Source organism: Heloderma suspectum, chromosome 8 (genome assembly GCF_057233095.1).
Source record: "Heloderma suspectum isolate Gila_16-S chromosome 8, 16-S_ref, whole genome shotgun sequence".
Classification (NCBI taxonomy): Eukaryota; Metazoa; Chordata; class Lepidosauria; order Squamata; family Helodermatidae; genus Heloderma; species Heloderma suspectum.
Genome location: NC_139465.1, coordinates 41963451 through 41981247, shown reverse-complemented (window position 1 = coordinate 41981247; position 17797 = coordinate 41963451). Strand labels below are relative to the sequence as shown.

Here is a 17797-nt window from a genome sequence, read left to right as displayed (position 1 = left end):
CACTGCAGAATCCAGAGAAGAGTCCAGTGCAATGACTGTGCTTTGGGGTCCCCAACCTTTTTTGGGGTCAGTGGGCACATTAGGAAGTTTGAGTGTGTGTTCTGGGCACTCTCACAAAATGGCTGCTATGAAATACTCATTTTTCAGAAGGCCAACTGGTGAGAATGAAAGGAGATTCACTGGCCCAAGAACCAAAGTACAAGGCAGAGGTGAGGTCTGAGCTCCAAAACGCAGAGCCATCCTTTTGAACCCAAATAAAGACGGTGCTGGAGGGAAGCACTTCACTTCGCAGAAAGACCAACAAACCTGCCAGCTTTAAAAAAAATGCTTTAATTTTAAACAATCTTAGGAAATAAAACAAAACTAATGAGGGGCAGGGAACCTGGTGGCCGAAAAAAGAAGGGTACATTGGCACCATGTTGGGAGACCCTAGACCCAAGGCATGCTCTGGCACTCTGTTATCTTACACCACTCCGCTTCTGATTTGTGATGTGCAACGCAGTTTGGAGCCCCTATGTCTGTCGCTGTCACAGTGCTGGAAGCCAAACTTGCAGGCACAGCATAAGCACTGCAAACACATGGAGAAACCAGTGACTGCTACATTTCTGGGGCACAGGGCTGCAATGCTAGGCACAGTCCCATACAAACAATCATAGAACTTCACCCCCTCCATCATATCCCTGTCACCCCTGCCTCTCCACCTTCCATACGTTGCGAGGAAGGTCTGAAGAGCGGATTGCAGCTGGGAGGAAAGGGTTAAACCTTCCTTCCCCACATTCTGTGGTCCTAATGAAAATCAGGGGCCTTGTATCAAGTATTTCCTTTTCAAAAAAACCAAAGTAGTTGCTAATAATGCATTTAGCATCACATCTAGCTTGATTCTCAACGTTAGGGGTGGAACTGAAGGCAGCGTCATGAAGTGCAAAATGTAATTCTTTCCTATAGAAGTGAATGGTAACCCATTCATATGCAAAGAAGAAAGTCAAGGGGTGCAGTCAGCCATTGCTGCCTGCCCTGGTCTCCCCAGCATCTGGATCAGGCGAGATTTGTCCTGTCTCATCTATTTCCCAAGCTGGGTTTCTTGGTCACACCAGGATGTGACGGAATTTTGGGAACCACCTTTTATTCATTTAGAGCATGGCTTCATCCCATCCTCAGTGGATGGGGTTAAAAGCACTCCTCCACTTTGGATGTAATTCTTAAATGATCCTTGAAATTTTTAAAAAGGCCTTGGAATGAAAACGAACTGTGGCCTGTTGCAGACGTAACACCATCCCATAATTTCAATCAGGCTGCAGAGCAAAGGGAGAGAAGAGAAGGAGGGCTACGCCACAGTCTCTCCTGACAGAGCAGATGCCTGTCTGCAACTGTCATCTAGCTGGAAGTCATTTTATCAAGTTGCTGGAACCGTTTCCATCCCAACTGCTTGTGATAAGAACTGCAACTTTAAGAACTGGTCCCTGAATTATTATTTTTCCTCCTCCCTTCCCATCCCTTTTTTCCTTTTGTGCCATTTCTTTTAGACTGTAAGCCTAAAGGCAGGGACCGCCTTAACTACTGATATTTCCTTCAATGCAAGCTGCCCTGAAAACTGGATGTCATCTTTCCATGTCTGCCACAACTTCAAGCAGCAAACATTTTAGTCCAAGAGAGGCGAGCAGATGAGCCCAAGACTCACCTCTGCTCTTCCAGGTAACACTGTACTTTAGCATTACGTCTGAAATGGGCCACTTCCTGTCTTCATGCTGAGATCTTTTTAAAAATTTCAAGGATCATATAAGAATGGCAGATTAATGTTAAGGAATGCAAAATCAATAAAACTTGCTTCCACATACTGTTATTTAGGACTGGCATGGAAGAAGAAAACAAATTCATAAATAATTGTCTCCATGTAAGATTCTGAGAAGAGCAACTGCCTCTTTTCGGGGCTGGGAAGCAGAGAGACACAGAGGTTCTTAAAAGCTTTGGCCTGGAGAATGTTTTTTTTTAAATCTTTTCCTGGCCAGTCAAGAAGAAAGCAATGGAGTCACATCTATCCATTAACCTTCACAATGCTTGTTCAGGTCCACAGATACTCACGATAATGAAGGAACAAAGATCGCAAAATGGCAAACCTCCAGCCAACAAAGCAATTGTTAAAAGTCTTCTAAGGGCTCAATCTTATGCATGATTAGGCAGAAAAAAGGCCTACAACTCCCAACATGCCCCAGCCAGCTATGCTGACTGGGGCATGCTGGGAGTTGTAGGCCTTTTTCTGTCTAAACATGCATAGGATTGCGCCTTAAATGACGTTTTTATTTGGCTAGATGGTGGAAATTTCCTTCCTTTCCCAGGAGGAAATACCACACAAGGGCAGAACTACTTACAGTGAAATCCTAAGCACGTTTACGCAGAAGTCTCATTCAGCTCACTGGGACTTACATATTAATAAATGTGTTTAGGATCGGACCCTAAGTGATTTGGGGGTTTGTCAGGCCCTTTGCAGGTCTTCAGGAAGGCTCTGAAGCCTGTTTTGGCTGGTCTTTCAATAGTCTGTGGGCTACGGGTTTTATTAGTGTTTTTAATAGCATTTTTCTTGAATATTCGTTGATGGCTTTTTATTGTATTTGGTTAGCATTGTTATGTATTGCTCTTATCTGCCCCTTAAAGGTGGCCTAAAGATAATTTGAAATAAATAAAAAGTTAAAGAAATCCTGACCACTGGAAGAAAGTAATCTGCTTGCCTTGTCCAGGGAACACAGCCAAGGTCAGGAATCCGTCCCCATAGTCATTCCCTTCAAATCTCTAGCCAGCACATTGTAAACCTTTTCCCAGCCACCATGACTACCATCGCCACCACTTGTCTTGACCAAAGGAAGAAAATAACTTTTCTCTTCTGTTCCAGTGGTCAAGATGGATGGTTGAAACAGAAGCTTTTACTCATTAGTGAAATCATACATGACTTGGCCTGCAGTGTGCATCCATAATTTTGACTTTGAAAGTCAAGGACAAGGCTGCTTTTCATTGCTCCCAAAAAGCATCTGAAAGCAACTGTGTATTAAAACAGTAACACCACAAAGAACAGCGCCACCATCTCAGCAGGAATGTTATACCAACAACCCCAGCGGTTCAGCTGTCATCGGGACTGAAGCAAACCACGGAAGGGGGAAGAAAAGCCTCAGTTCTCCGCTAAAACAGGCAGAACCTTTATCCCAGTTGCTTCTCTCAGCAGCTTCCAAACCTCAGAAAAACACCCAGAACTGCTCTCAGATGTCTGGTGTGAGACTGTGTTTTAAAAGCAGGCAGTGTTAACTTCTGACTGCCAAGAGAACCACCCAGTGTCGCCAGGAAGGTTTATGGACCTGGAGCAGGTGTAATGTTGGGAACCCTGCTGCTGCCCCCTACAAGGACCCATGCACATGTGGGGCTTGGTGAGCTATGTCTGAGGACTGGGCTAGGGTCCAACCGTATGTGCCAAAGCTGAGGCACAAAGCCCCTTGCTTTGTGGCGGCCTGAGTTTGGATTGCTGGTATCAGTGTCCCCTGCAGGGTGGGGAGGAAATATTAGGGTAGGCCACCACCCAGAGACTTATGGAATCCAAGGGATTCCTGAATGCCTCGGGGGGATTTCTGGTTGGCATGACAGGGGCACCTGCTGAGGAACTGGAAACCAAAGTCAAAAAAGAAACCGCTGCACCAATTAAATTCCCAACGCGTTCCGACACTTGGTCTTTATCAAGGGAATTGAAGAATACAAAATATAAAATACATAATGAAGACCAAGCGTCAAAACGCACTGGGAATTTAACTGGTGCAGCGGTTTCTTTTTTGACTTTTGTTTCCAGCTTTCCAGCTGTATTTTCTGGTCCCTCTTAGCACTGTTGCACCTGCTGAGGCCCTAGTCTCCCTGTGGAAGTTGAAAGGGCCACCCACATGGTGGCACCTCAGCTCCCTCTCTGGAGTTGCAGAGTTCAGGCAGCTCCTGGGTTTTCAGGAGAGCCTCAGGTTTTGAAGCAGAATGGACAGCAAGTGGTGCAGCTACTGGAACAAATGCAACCAAGCACAGGTGGATGCTACCACAAGACGTAGTGATGGCCACCAATTTGGATGGCTTTAAAAAGGGGTTAGACGAATTGCTGGAGAAGGAGGCTATCAATGGCTACTAGTCCTGGTGGCTATATGCTACCTCCAGTATGAGAGGCATAGGCCTATGTACACCAGTTGCTGGGGAACGTGGGCGGGGGCCGGGGTGCTGTTGCACTCATGTCCTGCTTGTGGGTTTCCATGGACAGCTGGTTGGCCACTGTGTGAACAGAATGCTGGACTAGATGAACCCTTGGTCTGATCCAGTGGGGCTCTTCTTATGTTCTTATGAACGCACATAATTGTGCCTACCATGTGGCAGCCGTGGTGGTGGTGGAGAAGGCTTACTCCTCCACCACTGTTGTGTCCTCATGTAGCCATCAGCAGAGCTTTTCCAAATGGTTAAGGAGTTGATGGGACCCTCTCATGGAAGGGAGAGCCTTGAGCCCTTGGAGGCCCACTGTGACCATTTTGCAAGGTATACCGCTCACATTCAGGCTAAACTTGACACTACGGTTCTTACAAGTCTGGGGGACCATCGAATCTGATTGTTTTGGATCATTTGCAGCCTGGAGATGTGAACAAGGCACTTGAAGGTGTTTGGCCTACCACACATAAACTTCACTCTTGCTCATTGTGACTGGGAAAAGCTAGCTGGAGAGGACTGACAGGGAGGTTCCAGGGAGTTGTGAATGCTTTCTTGTAAGAAATGGTAGTACCAGCCACCCTGAAAGAGGTGGACCAGGAAGTGTGTGATATTTACCAACCAGTTGCAAATATTTCCTTTTGGGGCAAGATATACTCAAAGAGGATGGTGGCTGGCCAGCTTCAGATGTGCTTGGAAGAAGCTGATTATTTAGACCAAGGCAAGCAAAAGTGGAGGTTGGTCTGATTTTGGTAAGGCTGGGAATCCACTCTGGGTTTCAGTTAGAGCCAGCCAGAAGTCAAAAGGAGCTATCCAAGGTGCTGGACCTATTTTGGGGATAGGGGTCAGCACCTTGGATAGCTATTTTAGAGTTCTGACTAGTTCTGACTGAAACCCAGAATGGATGCACTGCCCCACCGAAATTGGAGTCACCATCCTCCACTGATGGGCAACTTGTGGCCCTCCAGACGTTATAGCCTACAATCTCCATTGGCCCTAGCCAGCACAGCCAATTATGAGGGATGATGGGAGTTTTAGGCCAAAACATCTGGAGCACCTCAAGTTGCTCATCCCTGAGTTAGACCCATCTGGCTTCAGGCCTGTTTTTTTTTGTTTTTTTTAACTGAAATAGCTTTGGTCACCCTGATTGATTAGTTGTATCAGGCAGGGGTCAGGGAATGTGCAATCCAGTTAATTTGCTTTGATTTCTTAGTGGTTTTTGATATTATCAGCCATGGTATGTTTCTCAAGCGATCCTGTGAGTTGGGAGCTGGAGGCATGCTATTACAGTGGTTCCTCTCCGCCCAAGCCCTTTCCAGAAAGTAGCGATGGGGAATTTCTGCTTGGCTTCTTGGAAGCCCCAACTGGAATGGCCTCCTCCTACACCTGCTATTTGCAATGGGAGGAAAGATTCCTTTGGCGCCATGGTGGGGCAAAGGGTTACCATCCCCCCTTCCACTATGCCACACACGGTCCTGATCTTGCTTGATCCACCCCACCCCAGCTAATTGTTAAAGAAAAATCAACTACGCAAGGGCAAACTATGTGTCAAATAGTTTTCACCTCTAGTTCGGTCCCAAGCCTCCCTATTGCTTATCTGCTGTGTTCATGTTCCATGCTACTGAAGACCAGGTGTCCCCCAAACGCCTAGAAAAGGTGGTGATAATAACTGCTTCTTGCAAGTTTCCAAAGATGTTTTAAAGGACTGGTCTGAAGGCACAAGGGTAATAAAACTCTCCAAGTGGCCCTGGGTCTCCCCACACTTCTTAAGTCACTCATCCCTTGCTGCAAGAAAAAAATCACTTTTGCATTGCACAAGATGATGCTCAATTTATGCCAACAACCCCCGCTGCTTACCTCTGTTCTGTGGACCAACATCCATTTCCCATCATCCCCTGGTTTATAGAACTCTAAAAATGGGTCTGATTTTCCAAACAAGTCCTACAAGAGAAAAAACATGGTAATGGCTATAAAATTATTTCTCTTCAGCAGCCTTGGTCCCATGCAAGGGATCATTATGGGAAGAGGGAAAGGAGATCATTAAGCTATAAGGCAGAGATGGCTGCTGACTCTTGTTATGTTCTCCCTGCAATAGAATTCAAATGAATAAGAGGCACAGGTCTATAAATCGTGACAATCTAAACACGAGTGAGTAGCAAGCATCCACATACTGCGTTATTTCCCCAAAGCAATGAACGTTCTTGGTATGAAACTGCCTCCTGGTGCTGACACACAAAAGACATCACAACGTACGAATTCTGAGCAACTTTATCAGCAATGCCAGGGGCTTTAATTGGCAAAATTGCCTGCTGTGCTGGTCAGCTGGCCTATTTAAAGGGCTACCCAATAGTTATGCCCAAGGGCCAAGGTAGACAATATGTGGGAGATGTGTGAATAGTCTCTTGGCTTTTAAAAATTGCAAAGAAGCACTGAAGGCTGCAATCAAGAATGGAACATCAGTGGGCAAGAGGGGATGCTTAGTCCTTTTGCCTGTTATCTGTGCAAAATCCACCCCCAGTGGCTTTCCCAGCAAAGAATCAGGAACCCAGTGTTGTTTTCCCCTGTGGGGAGCGCAACTGTAAGCAGACAAACTTCAGGAAACGAAAGGAATATCCATCCCTCTCTACTGTAAGTTTCAGCCTCCATCAGCTATTTATTTATTACATTTCTAACAGTGGAGGCTGGTGGCTCCGATGTCAGTGGGGCGGTGAATCCGCTCTGGGTTTCAGTCAGAACCATTCAAAACTCTAAAGCAGCTATCCAAGGTGCAGAAGGCAAGAGGTATTTGGTCCCATCACCAGTGTTGGAATAAGATTCAACTATCAATTCAGTCAGCTACTTTCAATTTTTTTAAAAATCAGAAAACTCCAGATGTCTCTCCTACATCTGGTCTACTTTGACCCTCAATCTTGGCCTGCTGCACTATTATGCTAAACAACATTTTGCAGCATTGAGAGTTCAAATAGGGGATAACTGACCAATTTATATGACTGGACTTGTCTAGTCTCAAGCTAGAAGGGCCTGTTGAATTGAAACAGTGGACAGAGCTGCAGATGCAGGGAGTGCTGAAGGACAGAGCTGTGAGGGCCACAGAGCCCGCCCTGTGCCCCTAAGTTAGTCTACTGCGCTCTGGTGCTGTGGAGGATGCTGTCCCATCACCAGTGTTGGAAGAAGATTAAACTGTCAATTCAGTCAGTATCTGTATGGCTGGAGATGGAGTGGGCAGGGGCAGTGCGTGCAGGGACATTGGGGGTGAGACCAGTGTACACAACCGTGTGTCCCTTACATAACCTGTTTGGACTTAATGCCTGAACAAGGCTCAGTGTGGGAAACCCCATGTGGGCAAACTTGCAGACACACACACACATGCACATATAGACACTCCATATCATATTTGAATCCAGCCTCAGCCATCACTACGGGTGCTTCCAGATGGAAGGCTCCTACAGCTACCAATCAAAAAGGTGTTCTGTTTTGCCTCCAGTCGTGGCATCATTGGACACTGGTAAGGCCTGGATTACAGGGTTCCCATATGGACTGGGTCTTTACCAGAGTTTTGGGCAAGCAGGTTTCCCAGGGAGACAGGAATGGGAATAGGACAGCACCACGGATAGCTCCAGGTGGGGCTGGAAGCCAGACAAGCTTGTCTGTATGTTGCTCCAACAAGCAGCAGATTGTGACTGAGCCTTAAGTAGGCTTTTGACTTCCTTTAGGCTGGTTAGTCCTGCCTCTACACTAACAAAGGCCTTTTCTCTTAAAAGTGCCCTGTCTGTTTTAGCAGCCTCAGGCTGTGATGACACAGGCATGGCTGTGGTATGCTAGGCTCTTCATGGCTGGTGTCCTCAGTCCAAGAATGGCACTGCTCCTCTGGATGTGGTGGGAGGGGGGAGTCCCTGGGGTCTTCCTGGAGAATTGAGTCCTGAGGAAATATGATGCTTTTCTGTAACTGAGTCCTCTCCCTGAACAGTTAACTCAGAGGCCTCTTGTTCTGAGCACAAGGGGTCAGGATCCTGGTCCATGACACAGGTATTGTGTGCCTATTCCAGCTTTTCCTCCTCAACAGATTTTTTTCTGGTAAGGAAAAATGACTGAAGAAGCAGTGGGAAAACATGGGAGGGTTACAAATTAAAGACCTTGTTGTCTGGACTCACTGTAAAATTCAATGAATGAGGCAAGGTGATGGCACAATAAAAGTCTCATTTGGAAGCCCCGTGAAAAGCAGGGTAAAAATGAATTATAATAAATAACTAAAGAGGTAAGCAGCTGGCAATTTTCAATCGAAGCTGCATATCTGAATGGATGATCATTTGAATTCCAAGTGGTGTGCCTGTGGAAACAGCTACAGAAAAGAAAATCCTAAGAAACCAGAGGGGAAATATTTTTAAAAGCAGAGGTGTCCCCGAGGAAAAATATACAACGTAGACCAACAAAGCACAGAGCACTCCTCTTCCAGTTCCTTTTCATCAGGTGCCACTAACCTTAACCTGCACCACATGGAACAACCCTGAAAAACAAACCGACTCTCGCCAACATTCCTGTGCTGTCTCTTTCAATAGGGCCTTTACAGCTTTTCCTGTTAAAGGACTGCTTGTTTTCAATCAGTTTACACCACCTGATTTATAGATGCACAAGAGTTTCTCAAAAGCACACACATGGCACCCATCCATTGGTACAGACCCAATATGTTTGTTTATTGTAAGCATTTCAATACACCATGCAATCATTTTTACAAAGACAAAACAAAGCAAGCTAAAAACCACATCTTCATAAAAGCAGCATAAAACACTCAGCAGGATTAAAACTGTATCTAAAAAGCTTGGGGAAATAAAAAAGGTTTCTGCCTGGCGCCAAAAGGACAAGGCCTGGCACCAAAAGGTCTACAGTGCATAGAATTTGCACTCCAAAAAGAGATACAACTCTCAACTTTCATTTTCTCTCAAAAATATACCAGGCTTCTAGATCTCATGATATGAAGATGTATAGGAAAGCAGGAGAGCTAACAAAAGTTCAGAAACTGGATACTGAAGAGGTCTTCAAACAGTCTGGGAACGGGGAGGAACTGCGTACCTTACTAAATTCGCCAGTCCCCATCTCCCTACCTCTTCTGGGTCCCAAGTATATCCTTCAACTGTTTTTGCTCTCTGCTGCATTGTGCTGGCAAACCTGGCTCACACCCTTTCAGCTAGCGATGCTGCAGGAATCCGTCCGGGGGGTGGAACTCACTGAGCTTTCATCAGCTTCGCCACCTGGTCTATGGCTCACTTCTCCATGAGCTACCCCAACTCAATCTACATCAAGTCAGGCCAGCTCACAGATTTTGGGGACAAGTTTCGTAAAGAGAAAGTTGCACAAATTCCAGCTGGAATTTGCTTGTGCAATTTTCTGTTTATGAAATTTAAAAAATGAAAAAATTCTCAGATTTCAGGAAAAGAACATGGCTTGGCTTGCAAATGCAAGCCAAACTGGGCAGGCAGCAGGAATACGTCAGACCCCAAAAGGGCCATATTTGCAAATGATGGACATCCTTACTTTCAGCATCATGCTGTGCAAATGGCCAAAGGCGTTTGCAGCAGCTCAGCCAAAAATTAATGCAACTGAGGAGGCAAAGGGAGAGGGGAGGAATTATTTATGTTTTTAGTTCGGACAAGTTATTAGGAACTCTGTTCTCTGGAAGACTAGTGAGAAAATTAGTGCTGCCCCTTTGTTTCCTGGAGCCTCAATAACTTAAATAACTTAAATAACTTAAATGTCTGAATGAATCTCACAGTTTTCTGAATGGAAAAGGACAGAATCCGAGGAACAGCTAACTGAAGCCTAAGGTAGGAGAAAGTCTTGTATTTATATTCAGAACTAAAACAGTTAGGAACATAGGAAGCTGCCTTCTACTGACTACTGGTCCTTCTGCTGACTACTGGTCCTTCTAACTGACACTGACAGCAGTGGCTCTCTACAGTTTCAGGCAGGATTCCTTCCTAGCCCTACCTGGAGATGCTGCTGGGATTGAAGATGGGATCGTCTGCATGCAAAGCAGGCGCTCTACCACTGAGCTACAGCCTCTCTCCTGTTAATGACTGCCCATGGAGCTGCTGTCAAAGGCACAGCTGCAGTGGCTGGTTGAAAAGACAGCAAACTAAAGTGCTACTGAAGTAGCATTCCTTCTAATTGTGTTACAAAGACTCCTCACCGTTTCCAGGGCACTCGGTGTGAGATAAGTGTAGAAAAGGCATCTCAGAATCAACCAGAGATGTGCTTGGGTAGCTCACAGGAACACAGGAAGCTGCCTGATACGGAGTCAAACTTTTGGTCCTTCTAGCCCAGTATTGTCCACACCAACTGGCAGTGGCTCTCTGTGGTTTCAGGCATAGAATCATAGAATAGCAGGGTTGGAAGGGGCTTACAAGGCCATCGAGTCCAACCCCCTGCTCAATGTAGGAATCCAAGTCAGAGCATCCCCTGACAAATGGCTGTCCAGCCTCGTCTTGAAGGCCTCCAGTGTGGGAGAGCCCACCACCTCCCCAGGTAATTGGTTCCATTGTCATGTTGCTCTTACAGTCAGGACGTTTTCCTTATGTTCAGCCGGAATCTGGCTTCCTGTAACTTGAGCCCATTATTCCGTGTCCTGCACTCTGGGATGATCAAGAAGAGATCCTGGCCTTCCTCTCTGTGACAACCTTTCAAGTACTTGAAGAGTGCTATCTTCATGGACCTCCTCCTCTCCATTTTATCCTCACAGCAACACTATGAGATAGGTTAGGTCGAGAGTCAGTGACTGGCTCAAAGTCACTCACTGGCCAAATGGGGACTAGAACTTGGATTTCCTGAGTCCCAGACCAACACTCTAACCACACTGGCTGTCTTTTGAAAACATGTTTTCATCCGAGGCCTTCCTCCAAGTGCCATCTCTAAGGGTGCTCAGAAGGGTGCTGAGGGAAGCTCAGAAGGTGGCAACAAGGGAGAGGGCCTTTTTGCTGGTGACCCCCCAATTATAGAATGACGTCCCCACTGAGTCCTCCCTGGTGCCAACACTGTCATCTTTTCAGCATCAGGTTAAGACTATTCTCTACTTCCAGGCGTTTAATGGCATATGATGGGGCATTTATGCCAGGCTGTTTGAATAGGTCTAGTATTTTATTGAAATTGTTTTTAGCTGTTTGCAGGGCGTATTCCAGCTCTACCTGGAGATCTCCTGCGTGCAAAGTGGGTGCTCTACCACTGAGTTGTGGCTCCTCCCCTAGTTATGCACTCAGGATCTCCACCCACTCCACTTGTGCTTCATTGTACCTAGTGTGAGTTTCCTTGGTGAATAAAATGATGGGATTATTTAGTAATGATGCCTCCTGTTAGAAAGGCAATTAGCAGAGACAAAACAAAAAGGCAAAACAGAATGAGTGTTTCCTTGTCCCATATGCACAGAGGCTATCTTAGCATGATAAAAGGAGACCATGCCCTTCTTCAGTGAAGGAAACAGTTTTACTCACAAACATTCTTGCATGTACAATGCAGGTACAGCATAGAATTTCAAAAGGAGTTTGTTCAATCCATTTTGTGTTCCACTACACCGTCAGGAGTGAGAGAGCAAACGCATGTGTTCCCAGCAATGGTGGATGTCAGAAAGGGGAGTGGGGAAGGAAGGAACAAAAGGAAGAAGTCACAGGAAACCACACTGCAGGCTACAGAGATCCCGAGGCTAGCTATGGTCAAAAAATCCCCATGAACTAACTAACTGCAACACTGCCCCCTTCCAGTAACTTGGAGAAAAGGTTGCAATATTCCAAACATGAGATGTTTTACGCTGCAAGACATCTGACACTGAAAATACAGTGGGAAATGGCCTGCCACACACTTAAGGCTTGTGCGAGGTTTCACTTAATGAGATTTCACTGCAGGCATATACTCAAGAATGTCACAGTAAATATAAGAGATTCCATAATTGGTTACATACTGCATCCTCGTGAATATACTTGTGGGGGCGACAAAGCCCCCCAAACACGTACCTTTTTATCCAGCTTTCTGCCAGCCATACTGAGAGTAATCACACGGTTGTCCGACAGCTCCTGGGCTGCTATCTGAAAAACAAGGGAGACCTTCCTTCATTCTCAGCAAGCCACACACGCCCTAAATTTGAGCCCTAAATGATGAAGGAAGCCGTGCCTTTAAGGGGAAACATCGCTGTGCAAAACCGCCCAACAAGCCGGCCATTCCTTATTTTATTTATTTTTATTTTATTTATTTAATTTCTATACCGCCCAATAGCCGAAGCTCTCTGGGCGGTTCACAAAAATTAAAACCAAACAGCACACAATAAAACAATTTAAAATATATAGAACAATAAAACCACAATATAACAATACAACCACAATAAAACCTAGCAGCAGTGCAGGAGTTTAAAATACAGATTTAAAACAGCAAAGCTAAAAATTTAGAAAGCTAAAATGCTAAAATGCCTGGGCAAATAAAAAGGTCTTCACCTGGCACCGAAAGGAATACAATGTAGGCACCAGGCGAACCTCACTAGGGAGCTCATTCCAGAGCCAGGGTGCCACAGCAGAAAAAGCCCTCCTCCTAGTAGCCACCCGCCTCACTTCCTTTGGCAGGGGCTCACGGAGGAGGGCCGCTGACGATGATCTTAAGGTCCGGGCAGCCACATATGGGAGGAGGCGATCCTTCAGGTAACCTGGCCCCAAGCCGTTAAGGGCTTTGAATGTTAACACCAGCACTTTGAATCGGGCCCGGAAATGGACTGGCAGCCAGTGCAGCTGGAAAAGTACTGGCGTAATATGAGCTCACAGGCCAGTCCCTGTTAACAATCTTGCTGCCCTATTTTGGACCAGCTGAAGTTTCCGGACCATTTTCAAAGGCAGCCCCACGAATAACGCAAGGGCGTAGTTGGTATACCAGCCTAAGCTGATAAAAAGTGCTCCGTGCCACTGAGTTCACCTGTGCTTCAAGTGACAGTTCTGGATCCAAGAGCACCCCCAAACTACGAACCCGATCCTTTAGGGGGAGTGCAACCCCCTCCAGAACAGGTTGAATATCATCTAGCCAGGCAGACGAACCACCCACTAACAGTACCTCCGTCTTCTCTGGATTGAGTTTCAGTTTATTGGCCCTCTTCCAGTCCATTACCGTGCCCAGGCACTGATTCAGAACAGCCACTGCCTCACCTGGGTTTGATGAGAAAGAGAGGTACAGCTGGGTGTCATCCACATATTGATGGCACCTCAGCCCACACCTCCGGATAACCTCCCCCAGCGGTTTCATGTAGATGTTAAACAGCATAGGGGATAAAATAGAGCCCTGTGGAACCCCATGGCACAATTGCTACGGCACAGAGCAATAATCCCCCAGCACCACCTTCTGGAATCGGCCATCCAAGTAGGAGCGGAACCACTGTAGTGCAGTGCCTCCAACTCCCAACCCAGACAACCTATCCAGAAGGATACCATGGTCGATGGTATCAAAAGCCGCTGAGAGGTCCAGAAGAATCAACAGGGTCACACTCCCCCTGTCCCTCTCCCAGCAGAGGTCATCCCACAGAGCGACCAAGGCAGTTTCTGTTCCAAAACCAGGCCTGAAGCCCAACTGAAATGGATCTAGATAATCCATTTAATTCAACAGTGCCTGGAGCTGTCCTACAACCACCCGCTCAAGCACCTTGCCCAGGAAGGGGATGTTGGCCACTGGCCTATAATTGTTAACATCCTCTGGGTCCAGGTTAGGCTTTTTCAGGAGTGGTCTAATTACCGCCTCTTTTAAAGCGGCAGGCCCCACTCCCTCTCTCAAGGAGGAATTTACAACCTCCTGGACCCAGCCAGACATCCCCTCCTTGTTTGATTTAATAAGCCATGAAGAGCAAGGGTCAAGCACACAAGTGGTCGATCGGACTTGGCCAAGCACCTTGTCCGCATCCTCAGGCCTCAGTAACTGAAACTCATCCAATAAAACTGGACCAGACGGTGCTCTGAACGCCTCTACCAATGGAACTGCATTAATGGTGGTGTCCAACTCATGACGAATCTGAGCGACTTTATCTTCAAAGTGCCATGCAAACTCGTCACAGCGTGCTACCAAGGGTTCCACCATCTCTCTCCCTGGCCCAGAATGTAACAGGCCACGAACCACTCAGAAAATCTCCGCTGGACGACACTGAGAAGATGCAATGCTGGTGGAAAAGAACTGTCTCTTTGCCACCCTCATCGCCACAGAGTAGGCTTGATAGTGGCCTCTTACCTGTGTGCGGTCAGACTCAGCATGAGTTTTCCTCCACCTGCGTTCTAGCCGTCTCCCCTCTTGCTTCATTGCCCTCAGCTCAGGTGTATACCAAGGAGCTGGCCGGGCTCTGCTCAGAGGGAGAGGGCGCTTGGGCGCGATCGTGTCAACCGCCTGAGTCATCTCTGCATTCCACAGAGCGACCTGGGCTTCTTCAGGAGCACCAGCCATACCAGCAGGAAAATCCCCCAGAGCCCTCTGGAATCCATCGGAATCCATTAATCTCCGGGGGCGGACCATTTTAATAGGTCCCCCACCCTTGCAGAGGGGAAAGGCCGCCAGGAGTCTAAACCTCAGCAGGAAGTGATCTGTCCATGACAAAGGGACAGATGTTAACTCCTCCACTTTCAGATCACCATCCTCCTGCCCAGTCGAGAAAACCAGATCAAGTGTGTGTCCTTTTGTATGCGTTGGGCCGATGACATGTTGGGACAGCCCCTTGGTTGTCATGGCGGCCATGAAGTCCTGAGCCGCCCCGGATACAGCGGCCTCAGCATGGAAGTTGAGATCCCCCAGGACCATCATCCTGGGGGTCCTCAACACCAAGTCCGAGACCACCTCCTTCTAGTTCTGATGTCTGGGCACGAGTGCCGTTGCTTATATAGCACATGGTATTATGCATGTGCAAGAGGGTGGTATCAGCAGGGTCAGGGAAACCTCCAGGATTGCAGAAAGGCCCCAAAAAAATGTTTAGGGGGAAAAATTGCTAAAGGGAGGGGGCACTCAAAAACAACCCAATGAGGAATGAGTGGGCTGAGCAACCATGGAATGGCGACTTTGGGCGGGGGGCAGGGCGATGGAAGGAAATATCCTGAAGGAGGTCACGGCTGGCTAATTGGAAGAGCGAACAGGAGCACTCCAAGCTGTAACATGGTGCTCCGGATCCCACTTACATACTACGAAAGCAATGGAGGCTGGTGGCTCCAATGTCAGTGGGGTGGTGATTCCAGTCTGGGTTTAAGTCAGAATCAGTCAGAACTCTAAAGGAGTTTCCACGCCTCACATCGCTCCTTTAGAGTTCTGACTGGTTCTGACTGAAACCCGGAGCGGATTCTTCGCCCCACTGGCATCAGGGCCCCAGCCTCTACTGTACAAAAGGCAACAATAAAAACCCAGCAGGGCTGGCCCAGGATGAGCATTTGCCTGGCAAAAGGGCCCAGTGCCACCCTGTTCTGCAGGGAGGACCCAAGAGAGTTATTGGGGATGGGGGCTCAGGCAGTAATTCTGGGTACAAGAACCAAGTATGTTTGCAGGGCCATCTTCGGGGGCAGCATCTCAGGTGGCTGCCAAGGCCCGTGTCCCAATAGAGGGGTCCCAGGGCCGATTCCCAGACCCTCCTGTCCCTGCTGCTTCCCTTCCTTGCTGCTGCTGCCACTACCTGTTCACCAAACCTCTCCCAGTGAGCAAGCAGTGTCAGGGTTCCCCTTATGACCTGGACCCCCCGAGCAACTCCTTAAGGATCTCTTGCCTCCTTAAGAGACCCACCTTCCTTCTTGTACCTTCCCCTTTCCAGTTATGTGGGGTTTAGGCTGTAGGCATGGGGTGGTTGACACTCTAGACACAGGGTTTAACCACAACAGTTTACTGGTGAATTAAAGCAAGCAAATCTCAACTAACGCCATTTACATAATAGAGCTGAGTGATACAAAAGACATTCAAAAAATTTTTAAAAATGAAATTTAACTGGGGAAATGAAAATGAAACTTAATCAGGGAAATGAAACTATTCCTCTCAGGGATACCCCCTCCCCCCCAAAAATCTCCAGGCCTCTAGGCCTAAGCTTTTCCTTTTCCTTGCCTCTGTAAGCCTCAAACCTTCACAAGCAGCAAGAGGAACCAGGAGGACAAGTAACCTCCATATGCCTTATCAGGGAGGTGATGGAGACTGGACCCAGGGGGAGAGGCAAACGAATGTGCAGCTGCAGCAGCAACAGAAGAGGAGGAGGTGGGCACACACAGAGCATCTTGCCCAAGGACCCCCAAAACCTGGAATCAGCGTTGCACATCTGTTTTCATCTGTGAAATAATCATAGCAATTACTTATCATCATTGTTAAGAACTCCATTTTCTTTCTGTACTCTGTATGCGAGACTTCTCGTTTGTCCAGCCTGAAACAGCGCATGGTAATCGCATTACATGGTAATGCAAGGGGCCGCGGTGGCTTAGTGGTTAAGACGCTGAACTGCAGACCGGAAGGTCGGCAGGACAGCAGTTCGAGACCCGAGTGCCGCGTGACGGAGTGAGCTCCCGTCTTCAGTCCCAGCTGCTGCCAACCTAGCAGTTCAAAAGCAAGAAATTGCAAGTAGATAAATAGGTACCGCCACGGCAGGAAAGGTAACAGCGTTCCGTGCACCTCGGTGTTCAGTCATGCCCGCCACATGGCCACGGAAGCGTCTTTGGTCAGCGCTGGCTCTTCGGCTTAGAAATTGAGATGAGCACCACACCCTAGAGTCGGACACAACTGGTTGGGGACACCTTTACCTTTAATGCAACCACCTGTGGGTCTGTTATCTGTAGACAGCCCTGGCTTTCAAGGCCAGAGTAAGACTCAGTGAATTTGGCTGAATGATCTCAGCTGCCTTCCTATGGGAACTTCCCTGCTCCTTCATAGGATTTTGGGAATGCTGCTGGAGTCGGCCTGTGATTGGCAGTCAGAGATCTTCCCGGCGTTGTCAAGGGCATGAGGATAACAAGGGAAGACTCGAGTTGCCCAGTCGTCTCCATCTCCCTGTGCCAACTTGCTTTTGGGCTTGTGAATTCTTGGATACTGGATTGGGCCCTGTACCATTGGGAGACCCATGCTTAGGGAATGTATGGGACAGGCTTAGGTGTTGTTTTGTTATTTTTGCCTGGAGTACTGTTCCAAAGGTTCCCTTTGACTTTTGTATACTTTTTTATCCCTTCTTCTTTCCCCCATGTAAGTAAACTTCATCTCTACCTCTAGAACTGTGTGTATGCTTCCTTCCAGGTAAACCTCTGACAACTTCCCCTCTGGATTACTGCAATGCGTTATACGTGGGGCTGCCTTTGAAAATGGTCCAGAAACTTCAGCTGGCCCAAAACAGGGCAGCAAGACTGTTAACAGGGACTGGCCAATGTGATCATATTATGCCAGTACTTTCCCAGCTCCACTGCCTGCCAGTCCATGTCTGGGCCCAATTCAAAGTGCTGGTATTAACATTCAAAGCCCTAAACAGCTTAGGGCCAGGTTATCTGAAGGACTGTGCCTGCCAAAAGAAGTGAGGCAGGTGGTGACCTGGAAGAGGGCCTTTTTTTGCTGTGGCACCCCAGTTGTGGAATGAGCTTCCTAAAAAGGTTCACCT

The 17797-nt window shown here is 47.4% G+C and overlaps 1 protein-coding gene across 11 annotated transcripts in view; it reads right to left on the bottom strand.

The window, feature by feature from the left end:
- Nucleotides 1–17797, bottom strand: part of CPNE2 (copine 2) — a 183317-nt gene that overhangs the window by 60922 nt on the left and 104598 nt on the right. For all 11 annotated transcript variants that reach the window (XM_084812134.1, XM_084812130.1, XM_084812131.1 and 8 more), the window contains 2 exons: nt 12201–12272; nt 6064–6147 (listed from right to left, as the gene is read on the bottom strand). In XM_084812134.1, coding sequence (XP_084668260.1) covers nt 6064–6147; nt 12201–12272 — 156 coding nt within the window. The remainder of the gene's footprint in view (nt 1–6063; nt 6148–12200; nt 12273–17797) is intronic.